We start from the raw sequence: 20,496 nt of genomic DNA on the forward strand, positions 1-20,496 counted from the left end.
GGGGTATTCTGATCTAAGGGAGTAAAGGGATCACTGATCTAAGCAGGAGATTTTACTCTAAGTGGATTTGTGATCCAAGAGGGAACTTTGATCTAAGGGGGGAACTCCTGATCTAAACGGGGGGCTTGATCTAAAGGGGGATTCCAAATCTAAGGGGAGGGGGGTATTCTGATCTAAGGGAGTAAAAGGATCACTGATCTAAGCAGGAGATTTTACTCTAAGTGGATTTCTGATCCAAGAGGGAACTTTGATCTAAGGGGGGACTCCTGATCTAAGCGGGGAGCTTGATCTAAAGGAGGATTCCAAATCTAAGGGGAGGGGGTATCCTGATCTAAGGGAGTAAAGGGATCACTGATCTAAGCAGGAGATTCCTGATCCAAGAGGGAACTTCTGATCTAAGATTCACTGATCGAAGGAAGGATTCTGATCTAAGGGGGGAGTTTGATCTAAAGGGGAACATGGACTGTGGGGATCTGGAAGATCAGATATGTCACTCTCTGGTGTTGTCTTACAGAGTGTGCCCTGGAGGATGAGAAGTATGAAGACGGAGCGGAGACCCAGGTGCAGTGTAACCGCTGTGTATGCGCCTGCGGGAACTGGGTGTGCACCGCCATGTCCTGTGAAGGTAAGTGAGCCCAAACTGCCCACACAGTCAATCTGTCTACAATCAAAGAGGACCTGTCATCTGTAGGATGAAATTTGTATAGAACTTCCTGCAGCTGTATTGTAGTAAATTTCACAGCTGTGTAGCTTCTTGTGTATTCACATATCTGTGTGTTACAGGAAAGGTAGTGGGGTGTACGGTGAATATTGAGAATAATCGAGAATTGTACGACAGCAGAATGCACAACCAATGAAATCTCAGACTGTGCAAGAGAAGTTTATTTAAACCAGGGTTCAGCTAAAGCGTAGCAACTGATTGGATGCTGAGCCATGTTTCTAGGCAAGCTACATTTGCATGCAGGCCACCCTACATAAGTCTCCTTTCACAAAGATGCGTGTTTTAGTGCCTTTTTGCAGAAACGCACTACAGTCCATTTAACATGGTTTCCTATGGAGGAAAAGAAATGTAATCTCCAAACACGGAAAGGTTTCTTCACAGTGAGAGCTGTGAGAATGTGGAATAGACTCCCTCCAGAGTTGGGTGTGGCCAGCTCAGTGGATTGCTGTAGGAAAATCCTGGATTGTTTCTTGGATACACAGAATATAACTGGATATAACATTTATAGGGAAAGTTGATCCAGGGAAGATCCGATTGCCTCTCGGGGGATCAGGAAGGAATATTTTTCCCTGCAGGAGTAAATTAGATCATGCTTTGCTGGGTTTTTTCGCCTTCCTCTGGATCAACCGTGGGTGTAGGATTATAACTTTTTTTTTTTTTTATGGTTGAACTGGATTGACTTTTGTCTTTTTTTCAGCCAGACTAACTATGTAACTATGCAACTATGATCTGTATACATTGTATTCTATATACAGAGGATCTGTATACATTGTATTCTATATACAGAGGATCTGTATACATTGTATTCTCTGTAGAGGATCTGTATACATTGCATTCCCTGTAGAGGATCTGTATACATTGTATTCTCTGTAGAGGATCTGTATACATTTCATTCCCTGTAGAGGATCTATATACATTGTATTCTCTGTAGAGGATCTGTATACATTTCATTCCCTGTAGAGGATCTATATACATTGTATTCTCTGTAGAGGATCTGTATCCATTGTATTCTATATATAGACGATCTGTATACATTGTATTCTATATACAGAGGATCTGTATCCATTGTATTCTATATACAGAGGATCTGTATACATTGCATTCCCTGTAGAGGATCTGTATACATTGTATTCTCTGTAGAGGATCTGTATCCATTGTATTCTATATATAGAGGATCTGTATACATTGTATTCTATATATAGAGGATCTGTATCCATTGTATTCTATATATAGACGATCTGTATACATTGTATTCTATATATAGAGGATCTGTATACATTGTATTCTCTATAGAGGATCTGTATACATTGTATTCTCTATAGACAATCTGTATACATTGTATTCTCTGTAGAGGATCTGTATACATTGTATTTTCTATAGAGGATCTGTATACATTGTATTCTCTATAGAGGATCTGTATACATTGTATTCTCTATAGAGGATCTGTATACATTGCATTCTCTATAGACAATCTGTATACATTGTATTTAGAGATGAGCGAATCGAACTAGGCGAACCGGAATTCGAGTCGAATTTCAGGAAATATTCGATTCGTGTCGAAACCGAAATTTTGCCTACTTCGGGTGCGCGAATCGAACATTTCCCGATCAGCCGGCAAAAGTGTCCCTGCAGTGAGCTCCGCTATTTCTGACAGTTCTCTGACAGAAGGAACACATGTTTAGCGGTTGAAACATTGTATCTATTAGTTTACATTTAGGATACAGATGTTTCAACCACTGTACATGTGAAGAAGTTGTGAGAGAACTGTCAGAAATAGAGGAACTCTGCACATACACTTTTTGCCGGCTTGGAATTATTCTTCTTTTCATCCTACTTCTTCTTCTTCTTCATCCTCAGAAGAAGAGGATGAGGATGAGGATGAAGAAGAAGAAGAAGAAGAAGAAGAAGAAGAAGAAGTAGGATGAAAAGAAGAATAATTCCAAGCCGGCAAAAAGTGTATGTGCAGAGTTCCTCTATTTCTGACAGTTCTCTCACAGCTTCTTCACATGTACAGCGGTTGAAACATCTGTATCCTAAATGGAAACTAATAGATACAATTTGTATCTATTAGTTTCCATTTAGGATACAGATATTTCAACCGCTGTACATGTGAAGAAGCTGTGAGAGAACTGTCAGAAATAGAGGAACTCTGCACATACACTTTTTGCCGGCTTGGAATTATTCTTCTTTTCATTCTTCTTCTTCTTCCTCATCCTCATCCTCATCCTCATCCTCTTCTTCTGAGGATGAGGATGAAGAAGAAGAAGAAGAAGAAGTAGGATGAAAAGAAGAATAATTCCAAGCCGGCAAAAAGTGTATGTGCAGAGTTCCTCTATTCTGCAGATACACTTAGAGGAGCTCTGCAGATACACTTAGAGGAGCTCTGCACATACACTTTTTGCCGGCTTGGAATTAATCTTATTTTCATCCTACTTCTTCTTCTTCTTCTTCTTCTTCTTCATCCTCATCCTCAGAAGAAGAAGAGGATGAGGATGAGGATGAAGAAGAAGAAGAAGAAGTAGGATGAAAATAAGAATAATTCCAAACCGGAAAAAAGTGTATGTGCAGAGCTCCTCTAAGTGTATCTGCAGAGCTCCTCTAAGTGTATCTGCAGAATAGAGGAACTCTGCACATACACTTTTTGCCGGAAACCGCTGTATGGAGTGAATGTCCCAGAACTGTCAGAAATAGACTATTTATGACAGTTCTGGGACATTCACTGCATACAGCTGTTTTAACCGCTGTATGGAGGGAATGTCATGGAACTGTCAGAAATAGACTATTAATGACAGTTCTGGGACTGTCCTTCAATGCAGCGGTTGAAACATTGTATGTATTTGTTTCCATAAATGGATCCATTTATGGAAACAAATACATACAATGTTTCAACCGCTGCATGGAAGGACAGTCCCAGAACTGTCATTAATAGTCTATTTCTGACAGTTCCATGACATTCCCTCCATACAGCGGTTAAAACAGCTGTATGGAGTGAATGTCCCAGATCTATCAGAAATAGACTATTTATGACAGTTCTGGGACATTCACTGCATACAGCTGTTTTAACCGCTGTATGGAGGGAATGTCATGGAACTGTCAGAAATAGACTATTAATGACAGTTCTGGGACTGTCCTTCCATGCAGCGGTTGAAACATTGTATGTATTTGTTTCCATAAATGGATCCATTTATGGAAACAAATACATACAATGTTTCAACCGCTGCATGGAAGGACAGTCCCAGAACTGTCATTAATAGTCTATTTCTGACAGTTCTATGACATTCCCTCCATACAGCGGTTGAAACCGCTGTATGGAGTGAATGTCCCAGAACTGTCAGAAATAGACAGAAACTGTCACAGAACTGTCCTTCTTCTCATCCTTCTCCTTCTTCTCATCCTTCTTCTCATCCTTCTTCTCATCCTTCTCCTTCTTCTCATCCTTCTCCTTCTTCTCATCCTTCTCCTTCTGCTCATCCTTCTTCTCATCCTTCTCCTTCTTCTCATCCTTCTCCTTCTCCTTCTTCTCATCCTTCTCCTTCTCCTTCTTCTCATCCTTCTCCTTCTCATCCTTCTCCTTCTCCTTCTCCTTCTCATCCTTCTCCTTCTTCTCATCCTTCTCCTTCTTCTCATCCTTCTCCTTCTCCTTCTTCTCATCCTTCTCCTTCTCCTTCTCATCCTTCTCCTTCTTCTCATCCTTCTCCTTCTCCTCATCCTTTTTCTTCTCATCCTTCTCCTTCTCCTTCTTCTCATCCTTCTCCTTCTTCTCATCCTTCTCCTTCTTCTCATCCTTCTCCTTCTTCTCATCCTTCTCCTTCTTCTCCTTCTTCTCATCATTCTCCTTCTTCTCATCCTTCTCCTTCTTCTCATCCTTCTCATCCTTCTTCTCATCCTTCTTCTTCTCATCCTTCTCCTTCTTCTCATCCTTCTCCTTCTCCTTCTTCTCATCCTTCTCCTTCTTCTCATCCTTCTCCTTCTTCTCATCCTTCTCCTTCTCATCCTTCTCCTTCTCCTTCTTCTCTTCCTTCTCCTTCTTCTCATCCTTCTCCTTCTTCTCATCCTTCTTCTTCTCATCCTTCTCCTCCTTCTTCTCATCCTTCTTCTCATCCTTCTTCTTCTCATCCTTCTCCTTCTTCTCATCCTTCTCCTTCTCCTTCTTCTCATCCTTCTCCTTCTTCTCATCCTTCTCCTTCTTCTCATCCTTCTCCTTCTTCTCATCCTTCTCCTTCTTCTCATCCTTCTCCTTCTCCTTCTTCTCTTCCTTCTCCTTCTTATCATCCTTCTCCTTCTTCTCATCATTCTCCTTCTTCTCATCCTTCTCCTTCTTCTCATCCTTCTTCTTCTCATCCTTTTCCTTCTTCTCATCCTTCTTCTTCTCATCCTTCTTCTTCTCATCCTTCTCCTTCTCATCCTTCTCTTTCTTCTCATCCTTCTCCTTCTCCTTCTTCTCATCCTTCTCCTTCTTCTCATCCTTCTCCTTCTCCTTCTTCTCATCCTTCTCCTTATTCTCAGCCTTCTTCTTCTCATCCTTCTCCTTCTCATCCTTCTCCTTCTCATCCTTCTCCTTCTTCTCATCCTTCTCCTTCTTCTCATCCTTCTCCTTCTCCTTCTTCTCATCCTTCTCCTTCTCCTTCTTCTCATCCTTCTCCTTCTCCTTCTTCTCATCCTTCTCCTTCTTCTCATCCTTCTCCTTCTTCTCATCCTTCTCCTTCTTCTCATCCTTCTCCTTCTCCTTCTTCTCATCCTTCTCCTTCTCCTCATCCTTTTTCTTCTCATCCTTCTCCTTCTCCTTCTTCTCATCCTTCTCCTTCTTCTCATCCTTCTCCTTCTTCTCATCCTTCTCCTTCTTCTCATCCTTCTCCTTCTTCTCATCCTTCTCCTTCTCCTTCTTCTCTTCCTTCTCCTTCTTATCATCCTTCTCCTTCTTCTCATCATTCTCCTTCTTCTCATCCTTCTTCTTCTTCTCATCCTTCTTCTTCTCATCCTTTTCCTTCTTCTCATCCTTCTTCTTCTCATCCTTCTTCTTCTCATCCTTCTCCTTCTCATCCTTCTCTTTCTTCTCATCCTTCTCCTTCTCCTTCTTCTCATCCTTCTCCTTCTTCTCATCCTTCTCCTTCTTCTCATCCTTCTCCTTATTCTCAGCCTTCTTCTTCTCATCCTTCTCCTTCTCATCCTTCTCCTTCTCATCCTTCTCCTTCTTCTCATCCTTCTCCTTCTTCTCATCCTTCTCCTTCTCCTTCTTCTCATCCTTCTCCTTCTCCTTCTTCTCATCCTTCTCCTTCTCCTTCTTCTCATCCTTCTCCTTCTTCTCATCCTTCTCCTTCTTCTCATCCTTCTCCTTCTCCTTCTTCTCATCCTTCTCCTTCTCCTCATCCTTTTTCTTCTCATCCTTCTCCTTCTCCTTCTTCTCATCCTTCTCCTTCTTCTCATCCTTCTCCTTCTTCTCATCCTTCTCCTTCTTCTCATCCTTCTCCTTCTTCTCCTTCTTCTCATCATTCTCCTTCTTCTCATCCTTCTCCTTCTTCTCATCCTTCTCATCCTTCTTCTCATCCTTCTTCTTCTCATCCTTCTCCTTCTTCTCATCCTTCTCCTTCTCCTTCTTCTCATCCTTCTCCTTCTTCTCATCCTTCTCCTTCTCATCCTTCTCCTTCTCCTTCTTCTCTTCCTTCTCCTTCTTCTCATCCTTCTCCTTCTTCTCATCCTTCTTCTTCTCATCCTTCTCCTCCTTCTTCTCATCCTTCTTCTCATCCTTCTTCTTCTCATCCTTCTCCTTCTTCTCATCCTTCTCCTTCTCCTTCTTCTCATCCTTCTCCTTCTTCTCATCCTTCTCCTTCTTCTCATCCTTCTCCTTCTTCTCATCCTTCTCCTTCTTCTCATCCTTCTCCTTCTCCTTCTTCTCTTCCTTGTCCTTCTTATCATCCTTCTCCTTCTTCTCATCATTCTCCTTCTTCTCATCCTTCTCCTTCTTCTCATCCTTCTTCTTCTCATCCTTTTCCTTCTTCTCATCCTTCTTCTTCTCATCCTTCTTCTTCTCATCCTTCTCCTTCTCATCCTTCTCTTTCTTCTCATCCTTCTCCTTCTCCTTCTTCTCATCCTTCTCCTTCTTCTCATCCTTCTCCTTCTCCTTCTTCTCATCCTTCTCCTTATTCTCAGCCTTCTTCTTATCATCCTTCTCCTTCTTCTCATCATTCTCCTTCTTCTCATCCTTCTCCTTCTTCTCATCCTTCTCCTTCTTCTCATCCTTCTCCTTCTTCTCATCCTTCTCCTTCTCCTTCTTCTCATCCTTCTCCTTCTCCTTCTTCTCATCCTTCTCCTTCTTCTCATCCTTCTCCTTCTTCTCACCCTTCTCCTTCTCCTTCTTCTCATCCTTCTCCTTCTCCTTCTTCTCATCCTTCTCCTTCTCCTTCTCCTTCCTCATCTCCAAGGGCATTTAAATTAAAGGTACAGTGTTCTGCACTAATTTAAAGGCTCTCTGAAGCCTAGAAACCCTTTAAATAAGTCATCTTCGTAGCGGAGAAATTCGCATCGAATCGAATTTCACACTGGAATTCGCCGAATCAGCCGAATCGAATTTTTCATTTCTTCGCTCATCTCTAATTGTATTCTCTGTAGAGGATCTGTATACATTGTATTTTCTATAGAGGATCTGTATACATTGTATTCTCTATAGAGGATCTGTATACATTGTATTCTCTATAGAGGATCTGTATACATTGTATTCTCTGTAGAGGATCTGTATACATTGTATTCTCTGTAGAGGATCTGTATACATTGTATTCTCTGTAGAGGATCTGTATACATTGTATTCTCTGTAGAGGATCTGTATACATTGTATTCTCTGTAGAGGATCTGTATACATTGTATTCTATATATATAGAGGATCTGTATACATTGTATTCTATATATAGAGGATCTGTATACATTGTATTCTATATATAGAGGATCTGTATACATTGTATTCTATATATAGAGGATCTGTATACATTGTATTCTATATATAGAGGATCTGTATACATTGTATTCTATATATAGAGGATCTGTATACATTGTATTCTATATATAGAGGATCTGTATACATTGTATTCTATATATAGAGGATCTGTATACATTGTATTCTATATATAGAGGATCTGTATACATTGTATTCTCTGTAGACGATCTGTATACATTGTATTCTCTGTAGAGGATCTGTATACATTGTATTCTATATATAGAGGATCTGTATACATTGTATCCTCTATAGAGGATCTGTATACATTGTATTCTCTGTAGAGGATCTGTATACATTGCATTCTCTATAGAGGATCTGTAGGCTGGAGGTCAGCTGTAAACTTTTACTTTCAGCAGATGGAAGGTCATTTATGAATTGCAGGTACATTGCACACAATATTCTGTCAGTGATTAATCATTATCTCCTTGCAGACAAAGATGGCCACCCAGAGGGAGATATGAGCCGATATGTGGATGAACTTAGAAAGCACCAGGTAAGCGAGAAACTCCCACCAATTCCAGCATCACTACAATCGGATCATGTCACTAAGCTCAAGAGCATGCACTCCTTACTGTTAGCTATAGCTCTGCAATCAGCAAAACTCACACTCCCTGTTGATTGACGAACTCTAGTTTTGACTCAGAGGGGGGTGTAGTAGATCTCTACAATGAGACCGCTGCTTCCAAACATGAAGTAAGAGTCCTTCTCTGCTGCTGCTGGCAGGGGACAGGCTTTTCTTCTCAGACTATGGCTACGTTAGGAAGAAAATGAATTGTCCGCCTCTTGCTTGGTACCTGAAATGTACTTTTGACTTTAGACTTGATGTCTAGGAGGCTCACAGGGGCACACTTGGAGACACAGGGGCGCACTTGAATCATGGGGGTTGCATAGGGGCACAGTGGGAATCTCTAGATGACATGTGGCGTGCTTGGAAACATGGGTGTGCACTTGGAGTCTAACGGGTGCACAGGGACACACTTGGAGACACAGGGGCGCACTGGAATCATGGGGGTTGCATAGGGGCACAGTGAGAATCTCTAGATGACATGGGGCATGCTGAGAAACATGGGTGTGCACTTGGGAGTCTAAGGGGTGCACAGGGGCACACTTGGAGGCACAGGGGTACACTGGAATCATGAGGGTTGCAAAGGGACACAGTGAGAATCTCTAGATGACATGGGGCACATTTGAAAACATGGAGATGCGCTTGGAGTCTAAGGGGCTCACAGGGGCACACTTGGAGACACTGGGGCACACTGGAATCATGGGGGTTGTATAGGGGCACAGTGAGAATCTCTAGGTGACATGGGGCACATTTGAAAACATGGAGATGCGCTTGGAGTCTAAGGGGTGCACAGGGACACACTTGGAGACACAGGGGTACACTGGAATCATGGGGGTTTTATAGGGGCACAGTGAGAATCTCTAGGTGACATGGGGCACATTTGGAAACACGGGGATGCACTTGGAGTCTAGGGGGTGCACTGGAGTCACAGAGGGTATGCAGGGGCACAGTGAGAGTCACTAGATGGCATGGGGCAGACAGGGGCTCACTTGGAGATATGGGGTCAAACTTGGAGTCTAGTGGGTACACAAAGGCACACTTGGAGTCTAGGGAACACAGGAGAAAACTGGAGTCATGGGGATGCCCTGGAGTCACAGGGGCACACTTGATGACCCCAAACTATCCAGAGGATGGAAGGAGGCACAAGAGACATAGGGATAAAGGTAAGGTACTGTAAAGCAGCAGGGGGCCCCAGGTAAAGCATAGAAAGTTGGTCCTTGAATGCTGAGCCATTCGGTCGTAGACACAGGAGCATGCTGGAGTCATGGCGGGTGCATAGGGGCACGATGAGAGTCACTAGATGACATGGGGTGCACATGGTCTCAATCAAAGACACAGGGGTGTTCTTGGAGGCACAGGGGTGCACTGGAGTCATGGGGGGTACACAGGGGTGCAGTGGGAGTCACTAGATGACATGGGGTGCACAGGGTCTCAATCAAAGACACAGGGGTGTTCTTGGAGGCACAGGGGTGCTCTAGAGTCATGGGGGTACACAGGGGTGCAGTGGGAGACACTAGATGACATGGGATGCATAGGGGCTCTCTTGGAAATACAGGGTGCACTTGCAGTCTAGGGGGCGCACAGGGGCACATTGCAGTCACAGATAAGAAGACCCCTTGTTATAGGAGGTCTAATAAAGCTCTATATAGATGTAACGCCGTCCGAACCTCTATGTTGTAACCGGGACCCAGATTCCACTTGGATCAGTAAGCCATTCTCATAGCAGAACCAAGACCGTGTCATGTAGAATAAAACTTGCCTCTCCTAGTGCAGTAAAAACTAATGTGCCTTTACTGCGCAAGTAAAATTCTGCTTGCAAAACATAGAAGGAATATCAGCATTCAAATACAGCTTCCAAGATGGCGGAGCCTCTCTCTGACGTCATCGCACTGTCCGCCATCTTGGAAGCTGTCTTGGTTCTGCTATGAGAATGGCTTACTGACCTAAGTGGAATCTGGGTCCCGGTTACCACATAGTGGATCGGACGGAGTTACATCTATATAGAGTCTTATTAGACCCCCTATAACAAGGGGTCTTCTTATCTGGTAAGCCTCCACATATGGTGGTTCGTTCACGTTGGTGATTTATTGGATGAAAAGGAGATCAATACTATTACTATTGCACTCAAGAAACGCACGTCCTTTTTCACAAAGTGTTTGTTGAAGCTGTCATTCACGTGGACTTTGAACATTTGGATTGTTCCTTACATGGATCGTCTATGATATCACTTATAGGCATTAATTTGCACGTTGTACTGCGGATGTATATTTGTTCACGCGATTCATTAATTTTGAACAGAATCTTTTTGTTCTGTCTCTCCAGTCTAAGCATTAAAAGTGTGATCTCTGTAACTTACAGTTGTGGTGAGATAGCGATAACTCCAATCTTAGTTGAATAACACAGGCAGTGACTCGATCCAGATGACACCTTGTAGATCTTGTGAAGTTTATTCCATAAACTGAGAGAATCTTACAACAATGAACATCAGATAGGTCAAAAGATCATAATGTGATCTGCTTCATGACATGAGGCTTGAAGCTGAAATGCATTTCTGGGAAAAGGGGTGGGGCTATCTATACAGCATGAACTAAACCGGAGGAAAGGGAGGAGCAGAGACAAAATATAGAGAACTCTTAAAGGCATATGACAGTCATGTGAAATATGACACTTTTTTTCTTTCACACATTTAATTGCTATTTAAAACGTATGGATCCTTGCATTGTTCCATGGAATGCAGTAAATATGGCACAATCTGCTTTGGGCCCTGTATGTGGTGATCTTTGGGCTTTGCGTTGGCGATATCAGTTTGACACACTTCTGAGATCCTTCAGAATTCATTGACAGGTGCATATCACCTGCAGTTGACCTTCTGACTTGTATCTGACTTGCTCCAAGCATGGACTTGTACAGTGAGGAACAGAAGTATTTGAACCCCCTGCGATTTTGCAAGTTCTCCTACTTAGAAATCATGGAGGGTCTGACATTCACATTGTAGGACATTCCCACTCTGAGGACAGAATTTAAAAAATTCAGGAAATCACATTGTATGATTTGTAAAGAATGTATTTGTCTTGCACGGCTGAACAGAAGTATTTGAACACCTAAGAAACCGCAAGAATTCTGCCTCCCAAAGACCTGTTACTGCGCCTTTATAAAGTGCACCTCTACTCCACTCATTAATCTAACTTAGTAGCACCTGTCTGAGCTCTTTAAAGACACCTGTCCACCCCGCAGTCAGTCAGACACCAACTACTACCATGGGCAAGACCAAAGAGCTGTCAAAAGACACCAGAGACAAAATCGTGGACCTCCACAAGGCTGGAAAGAGCTACGGGGCAATTGCCAAGCAGCTTGGTGAAAATAGATCAACTGTTGGAGCAATTGTTAGAAAATGGAAGAGGCTAAAGACGACAGTCGGTCTCCCTCGGACTGGGGCTCCATGCAAGATCTCACCTCGTGGGGTATCACTGATGAGAAGAAAGGTGAGGAATCAGCCCAGAACTACAAGGGAGGAGCTGGTCAATGACATGAAGAGAGCTGGGACCACAGTTTCAAAGGTCACTGTCGGTAGAACACTACGCCGTCATGGTTTCCAATCATGCATTGCACGGAAGGTTCCCCTGCTCAAGTCATCACATGTCCAGGCCCGTCTGAAGGTTCCCCTGCTCCAGTCATCACATGTCCAGGCCCGTCTGAAGGTTGCCAATGACCATCTGGATGATGCAGAGGAGGCATGGGAGAAAGTCATGTGGTCAGAGGAGACCAAAGTAGAACTTTTTGGTCTAAACTTCACTTGTCGTGTTTGGAGGAAAAAGAAGGATGAGTTGCATCCCAAGAACACCATCCCTACTGTGAAGCATGGGTGTGGTAACATCATGCTTTGGGGGTGCTTTTCTGCGAAGGGGACAGGACGACTGCACTGTATTAAGGAGAGGATGAATGGGGCCATTTATTGTGAGGTTTTGAGCAACAACCTCCTTCCCTCAGTCAGAGCATTGAAGATGGGTCGTGGCTGGGTCTTCCAACATGACAACGACCCGAAGCACACAGCCAGGAGAACCAAGGAGTGGCTCCGTAAGAAGCATATCAAGGTTCTGGAGTGGCCTAGCCAGTCTCCACACCTAAATCCAATAGAACATCTTTGGAGGGAGCTGAAACTTCGTGTTGCTCAGCGACAGCCCCGAAACCTGACAGATCTAGAGGAGATCGGTGTGGAGGAGTCGGCCAAAATCCCTGTTGCAGTGCAAACCTGGCCAAGGACTACAGGAAACGTCTGACCTCTGTAAATGCAGACAAAGGCTTCTGTACCAAATATTAACACGGATCTTCTCAGGGGTTCAAATACTTCTGTTCAGCCGTGCGAGACAAATACATTCTTTACAAATCATACAATGTGATCTCCTGAATTCTGTCCTCAGAGTGGGAATGTCCTACAATGTGAATTTAAGTCCCTCCATGATTTCTAAGTGGGAGAACTTGCAGAACCGCAGGGGGTTCAAATACTTTTGTTCCTCACTGTATAGAAGTGTACAACCCATTGGACGCAAACAAAAGCCCACTGACAGAGGCTCTCTTGCTGTTTTGTAAAATAAATTTTTTACCAACCAATTGTGTCTTGTCTTCGCAGGAGACGATTGAGAAATCCAAGCAAGCCAGCAGCAAAGACATCTGAAGAGACTGCAGATCCCCTGCGCTGGCAGGGCTCCGTGCCGCCCACCTCTCCATTACTTAGTCTATAGGGACGGGCAGGAGAATCTGATTTTAGCTGTTGATGACAAATCAATCTTTGTAGGGCATAGGTGCAAAAACGAGGGGAGTGGGCTTCTGCATCAGAGCCCCCGCCAAAAACTATCCAATCACCATTCCACGCCTCTTGAGACCGCTTACCCACGCTTTTCCCCCTTGATCTGGGAGGCAATAAGGCACTCGGCCTAAATCATGCCATCAGCGGGTGAACATGGGCCGTAATCCATTAAACCGGCAGCATGGCGGCCATTGCCTTTGCTTTGCTTGCAGGGGGTACTATCCATTGTAGAGCAATTCTTTTCTTCTGCTATTGCTGAGTGCCTTATTGCCATCCCCATTTATTTCCTTACTGTATTATCTCACTACATGAAGATTGTGAGTTCCCCTGCCAGCCTCAATCTGAATAAACCCAAGAGTGCCACGGAAAAAGGAAGTGAAAATGTTTACAGGCATAGTGGTTACCAAGAGAGGTGCCAAGCAAGGCTCTGGTAGGTTTAGGTCAATGGTAATTAAGTCCCTCAATGAGCAGATTTTTTTGGGATGTGCCCTGAGTCATCCTGATCCTGCCTTTTTTGGGGTTTAGATGCTTTGTACGGTGTTGGGGTGCCCTTCAGAGAGTGGAAACATCCATTATGTGTAGCACAGTAGAGTAGAGAATGTCCAACAATGACCAATCAGAGCTTTCCTACTGTAGGTTGTTGTCATCTGATTGGTTGCTTAGGTCTTGAATTTCCAGTGTGCTACTTTGTTTCAAAGTGATCCCCATTTTCTCAGAGAGTACACCCAACATGCCAAAGAAGTGAACAAGATGTCACTCTTTTGACTTCCCCAGAAAGGTCCATTGACCTGGTCCCACCCCATCATTATTGATTCCCCCATCTTAGGTGCTATGATTTCTGGGACACAAAAGTCCGAGTTGGTCCCTACTGTATTGTCTGTTATTAGTATTTAGGTGTGATATTGTAGTTGTAGTGTCTTATTTGCTATACACTCCCTCTGGTGTCAGGACATGGGACATACGCAGACCCAACAGAGGGGCCCTCAGAGACACTGGCGGGAGGAGACGGGGCAACGCTACCAGGATGAAAGTTGATATTTAGCTGATTTGACTAATTCTGAATGTTTTTGTGTGGTTTATGAAGCTGCTCTAGACACCTTCTCTGCATACAGATGGCACCAGAATCCTCTGGTCGGCAGTTTACACCACCTTTGAATTGAAATCAGGGGTCAGTTCACAAAGCCGTGACACATTTTCCATAGCGGTCTTTATTTCTTGCTCTCATTGCTAAAAATACTGGTCCGTATGGAAGATAGGGATCGTTCTATTTTAGTGAAGGCGGCCCATAATTGATCAGTTCCAGTGTTGGGAGGCTGGGAAAGGCTCAGACCCATAAAGATCTATTTTCAGAAAGTGCAATATGGGGAGGGGATCATTCTAGAGCAAGGGTCTCCAAACTACGGCCCGTGGGCCACATCTGGCCCGCTGCAAGATTTTATCTGGTCATCAGCTAGAGTCAGTGGTATGTCCTTAATGTGCACAGATTTATGATTATGATACGTGAGGCAGCATGCAGTCTTCACTTCAATCCCCCCCCCCCCCCAGTATGTAACGAGGACTCTGATGTAAAGGGTGACCCTGATTGGAATCCTGATGTAAAGGGGGACCCTGACTGGAATCCTGATGTAAAGAGGGGCTCTGATGGGGACCCTGAAGTAAGTGGTCCCTGATGTATGGGGGGACCTGGATATAAGGAATCTCTGCTGGGATGTAAGGGGGTACTCTGATGATGACCATGATGTAGGGGGTGGGGACTCAGATGGGATTTTTTTTCAGTTCATGAATATTTGTAAAATATACAATGTGGCCCTTCTAATAAAAAGTTTGGAGACCCCTGTCCTAGAGGAAGGAAAAACAGAAACCCTGATAATGCTTCTGCACAGCATGATTGATAAAAAGGCAACACTTATAGGTGGGCTTCTTGGAATTTGGGGTGTTATAGCACTGCCCCTTTAATGGATTCTTTGCCCCTGAAATTGATGAACCCCTCTTTAATGGATTCTGTGCCCCTGGAATTGATGAACCCCCCTTTAATGGATTCTGTGCCCCTCAAATTGATGAAGCCCCCTGTAATGGATTCTTTGCCCCTGAAATTGATGAACCCCCCTTTAATGGATTCTGTGCCCCTGAAATTGATGAACCCCCCCTTTAATGGATTCTGTGCCCCTGGAATTGATGAACCCCCCTTTAATGGATTCTGTGCCCCTGAAATTGATGAACCCCCCTTTAATGAATTCTTTGCCCCTGAAATTGATGAACCCCCCTTTAATGGATTCTTTGCCCCTGAAATTGATGAACCCCCCTTTAATGGATTCTGTGCCCCTCAAATTGATGAACCCCCCTTTAATGGATTCTTTGCCCCTGAAATTGATGAACCCCCCTTTAATGGATTCTTTGCCCCTGAAATTGATGAACCCCCCTTTAATGGATTCTGCCCCTTTAATGGTTTCCCTGCCCCTGATATTGATGATTCCCCGATTTTAAATCCTACATTTTTTTTTCTAGATAAAGTTAAAACAGAGATTTGTGTAATTAAACACAGCTGTAACATTAGGTTGGGGGTCGGCTTTAAGGCTCGAGTAGAAATAGGCCCCGACATCACAACAACCAATCAGATTCCAGCTGCTGTTGAAACCGGATGAGGGATTCTGATTGGTTGCCGAGTAGTAGCACCGCTGTTTTTCCTTGCACTGGTTTTCTAAAAGCATCTGATTGGTTGCTGTATGTTGGTGCTTGAATCCCTCTTTGTAAATCACATCCAATGAGCATACGACACAAAGCTTCATGCTGAGGCCCCACCCCCGAGGATGTCTAGAAGCATTACATGGTTGTCCGTCACTCAGTATTAACTCTTTGCGATGCCTCTGCTCTGAGAACTGCCAAAGCTCCATGCTCCAGACGCTGTTCATTTTTTTATTTTGTTATTTTTCATTTTTGCATATAAGTCACCCCATATTTGTTTTTATATTTGTATTTTTTTTTATTCTACAACAACCAAATAAAATCTTAAAAACTATAGCGGCGGCTGTTGTTATTGATCCAATCCTGGCTTTCGCAGTCAGTCAACAGTACATGGCTTCCAATAACTTGGGACAAAAATAGATCTGTCTTCAGACAAAGAAGTTAACAAAAAATAGTAAAAAATAAAAACAAGAAAAAAAATGAAAAAAATGTATAATTTAAAAGAAAAAAAAAAGGGGGCAAACTCGACTGACCACTTGGTAAAAATACAAATAAAATATATATTGTGTATATATACAGTACTGTACAAAAGTTACAAGCAGTTGTGAGAAATGCTGTAAATGAAGAATGCTTTCAGAAGTAGAAGTGTTAATAGTTTATTTTTTATCAATTAACAAAATGGAACGTAAATGAACAGAAGAGAAATCCAAATCCAATCAATATTTGGTGTGACCACCCTTTGCCTACTTCTCGGTAGACTTGCACACAGTTCTTGAAGGAACTCGGCAGGTAGGTTGTTCTATGTACAGTGGGGATGGAAAGTTTGGGCACCCCAGCTAAAAAATTGTATTAATGTGCATAAAGAAGCCAAGGAAAGATGGAAAAATCTCCAAAAGGCATCAAATTACAGATTAGACATTCTTATAATATGTCAACAAAAGTTAGATTTTATTTCCATCATTTACACTTTCAAAATAACAGAAAACAAAAAAATGGCGTCTGCAAAAGTTTGGGCACCCTGCAGAGTTAATATCTTGTACTGCCCCCTTTGGCAAGTATCACAGCTTGTAAACGCTTTTTGTAGCCAGCCAAGAGTCTTTCCATTCTTGTTTGAGGTATCTTTGCCCATTCTTCCTTACAAAAGTCTTCCAGTTCTTTGAGATTTCTGGGCTGTCTGTCACGCACGGCTCTTTTAAGGTCTATCCATAGATTTTCAATGATGTTGAGGTCAGGAGATTGTGAAGGCCATGGCAAAACCTTCAGTTTACGCCTCTTGATGTAATCCCCCGTGGATTTCGAGGTGTGTTTAGGATCATTATCCATTTGTAGAAGCCATCCTCTCTTTAACTTCAGCTTTTTCACAGATGGCATCAAGTTACCATCCAAAATTTGCTGAAATTTTATTGAATACATTTTTCCTTCTACTCGTGAGATGTTCCCTGTGCCACTGGCTGCAACACAACCCCAAAGCATGATTGATCCAACCCCATGCTTAACAGTTGGACAGAGGTTCTTTTCATTAAATTCTGTGCCTTCTTCTCTAAACATACCTTTGCTCATTCCGGCCAAAAAGTTCAATTTTAACCTCATCGGTTAAACTTGTTTCCAAAATGCATCAGGCTTCTCTATATGTTCATTTGCAAAGTTCAAACAATGATTTTTGTGGTGAGGACGTAGAAGAGGTTTTCTTCTGATGACTCTTCCATGAAGACCATATTTGTACAAGTATCTCTTTATAGTGACCCCCTCCCTCCTAGATTGTAAGCTCGTAAGAGTAGGGCCCTCTTACCCCTCGTACGTTGTTTGTTGTTGTTGTACTGTGCCATGTATTGTCCCCCCTATTGTACAGCGCTGAGCAAATCCTTTGGCGCTATATAAACTCGTAGTAATAATAATAATAATAATAGTGGAATAGTGACCACAACTCCAGTGTCTGCCAGATCTTTCTGGAGGGATCGTGCAGTCAAACGTGGGTTTTGAATTGTTTTTCTCACAATCCTACGAGCTGTTCTGTCTGATATTTTTCTTGGTCTTCCAGATCTTGCTTTAACTTCTACTGTTCCAGATGACTGCCATTTCTTAATTACATTCCGAACAGAGGATATTGACATCTGAAAACGCTTTGCTATCTTCTTATAGCCTTCTCCAGCTTTGTGAGCGTCAACTATTTTCAGTTTCAGTTTTCTAGACAACTGCTTAGAAGAACCCATGGTGCTGATTGTTGGGGCAAGGTCAGATGAGTCTGGGCATTTAAAACCTTTGAGCTTGACATCACCTGGTCTGCCCAGACGATGACTGAGAACAATCCATGACACTGGCAGGTCTCAGCTTGGCAAAGGGGGCAGTGCATGCTATAAATTCTGCAGGGTGCCCAAACTTTTGCAGACACCATTTTTTTGTTTTCTGTTATTTTGAAAGTGTAAATGATGGAAATAAAATCTAACTTTTGTTGACATATTATAAGAATGTCTAATCTGTAATTTGATGCCTTTTGGAGATTTTTCCATCTTTCTTTGTCTTCTTTATGCACATTAATACAAATTTTTAGCTGGGGTGCCCAAACTTTCGATCCCCATTGTACATGTTGGAGAACTGAGCCCAGATCTTCCGTGGATGTCGGCCGCCTTCTATCCTTCTGTCTCCTCATGTAATCCCAGACAGACTCCATGATGGTAAGATCAGGGCTCTGTGGGGGCCAAACAATCACTCCCAGGACTCCTTGTTCTTCTTTACCCTGAAGATAGTTCTTAATGATATTGGCTGTACGTTTGAGGTCGTTGTCCTCCTGCTACAAAATTTGGGGCCAATCACACCCCTCCGTGATAGGATGGCATGGTATGATTATCTGCCTATATTTCTCAGCATTGAGGACACCAGTGATCCTGACCAAATCTCCAACTCTGTTTGCAGAAATGCAGCCCCAAGTTTGCCAGGAACCTCCACCATGCTTCACTGTTTACTGCAGACATTGAGTCATTATTTTACCGCTCTCCAGCCCTTCGCCAACTGCCTCCTGCTACAGCCAAATATTTCACCTGCTGCCATTTTTCTGCTCCCAGTTCCTATTTTCCTGCATAGCTGAGTCGCTTAGCCTTATTTCCACATTGGAGATATGGGTTTTTGGCCGTAATTCTTCCATGAAGACCACTTCTGGCCAGACTTCTTCAGACAGTAGATGGGGGTACCTGAGTCCTACTGGTTTCCACCAGATCTGTACTGATGGCACTGCTGGACATCTTTTGATGTGGAAGAGAAGAAAGTATGATGTGTCTTTCATTTATTGCGTCAGGTTTCTTTGGCCGACCACGGCGTCTATGGTCCTCAACGTTGCCCAGTCAATGGTGTCTTCAATGCTGGGAAATACAGGCAGATACTTATCCATCATGCCATACTGTCAGAGAGGCATGGGACTGAACCGCAAACATGCAGCCAATGTCATTAGGAACTATCTTCAGTGTAAAGAAGAACAAGGAGTCCTGGAAGTGAGGGTTTGTCCCTCACAGAGCCCTGATCTCAACATCATGGAGTCTGTCTGGGATTACATGAAGAGACAGAAGAATCTGAGGCAGCCTACATCCACAGAAGATCTGTGCTTAGTTCTCCAAGATGACTGGAACAACCTACCTGCCGAGTTCCTTCAAAAAGTGCACAAGCACTGTGTGTACCTAGAAAAAGTTATTTTGTTTTGAAGCCAAAGGGCAAATATACTCCTCAAACAAAGTAAATAAACACTTTGAAAACCCATCAGATCTCAATGGGGAAAAATCTCCTGCTGTACATCTATACTGACATGAACTGGGTAATGTGTGAGGAATGTAAGGACACCCCATTGTCAGATGGAAATGAAAACTATCAACCTGAAGAGGACTGAATTCAAAGACACCCCGAAAATCTAAGTGAAAAAATGATGCAGCAGGCGAGTCCATTTTGCTGACATTTAATTGCAGCAACTCAGAATGGTCCTCAGTAGTCTGTGTGGCCCCCACGTGCTTGTATGCATGCCTGACAATGTCGGGGGAGGCTCCTAATGAGACGACGGATAATGTCCTGGGGGATTTCCTCCCAGATCTGGACCAGGGCATCACTGAGCTCCTGGACAGTCTGAGGTGCAACCTGGCGGCATCGGATGGACCGAAACATGACATCCCAGAGGGGTTCTATTGGATTTAGGTCAGGTAAGCATGGGGGCCATTCAATGGTATCAATTCCTTCATCCTCCAGGAACTGCCTGCATACTCTCCCCACGAGGCCAGGCATTGTCTGCACCAGGAGGAACCCAGGACCCACTGCACCAGCGTAGGTTCTGACAATGGGTCCAAGGATTTCATCCCGATACCTAATGGCAGTCAGGGTGCCATTGTCTAGCCTGCAGAGGTGTGTGCGTCGCTCCATGGATATGCCTCCACAGACCATCACTGACCACCACCTTCAGACCCTTTCATGTCTGTCACATGTGCTCAGGGTGAACCTGCTCTCATCTGTGAAAAGCACAGGGCGCCAGTAACAGACCTTCAAATTCTGGTGTTCAATGGCAAATGCTAATTGAGCTCTATGGTGCCAAGCAGTGAGCACAGGGCCCACTAGAGGACGTCGGGCCCTCAGGCCACATTCACACCAGTGGCCTGCTGGAGGTCATTTTGTAGGGCTCTGGCAGGGCTCATCCTGTTCCTCCTTGCACAAAGGGGCAGATCCTGGTCCTACTGATGGGTTAAGGACCTTCTACGGCCCTGTCCAGCTCT

General features: G+C 43.6%; 1 protein-coding gene across 1 annotated transcript in view; it reads left to right on the plus strand.

Moving 5' to 3' along the window:
- The window catches only part of FSTL1 (follistatin like 1), a 104,913-nt gene extending 88,822 nt beyond the window's left edge, over positions 1-16,091 (plus strand). Inside the window, exons 9-11 of the mRNA XM_089666958.1 lie at positions 515-625; positions 8,138-8,199; positions 12,899-16,091. Of these exons, the coding sequence (XP_089523084.1) occupies positions 515-625; positions 8,138-8,199; positions 12,899-12,943 (218 nt within the window). The 3' untranslated portion in view covers positions 12,944-16,091. The remainder of the gene's footprint in view (positions 1-514; positions 626-8,137; positions 8,200-12,898) is intronic.
- Positions 16,092-20,496: the final 4,405 nt, after the last annotated feature.

Source organism: Staurois parvus, unplaced genomic scaffold (genome assembly GCF_062004578.1).
Source record: "Staurois parvus isolate SC_StPar_1 unplaced genomic scaffold, SC_StPar_1.0 ptg002937l, whole genome shotgun sequence".
NCBI classification, from domain to species: Eukaryota; Metazoa; Chordata; class Amphibia; order Anura; family Ranidae; genus Staurois; species Staurois parvus.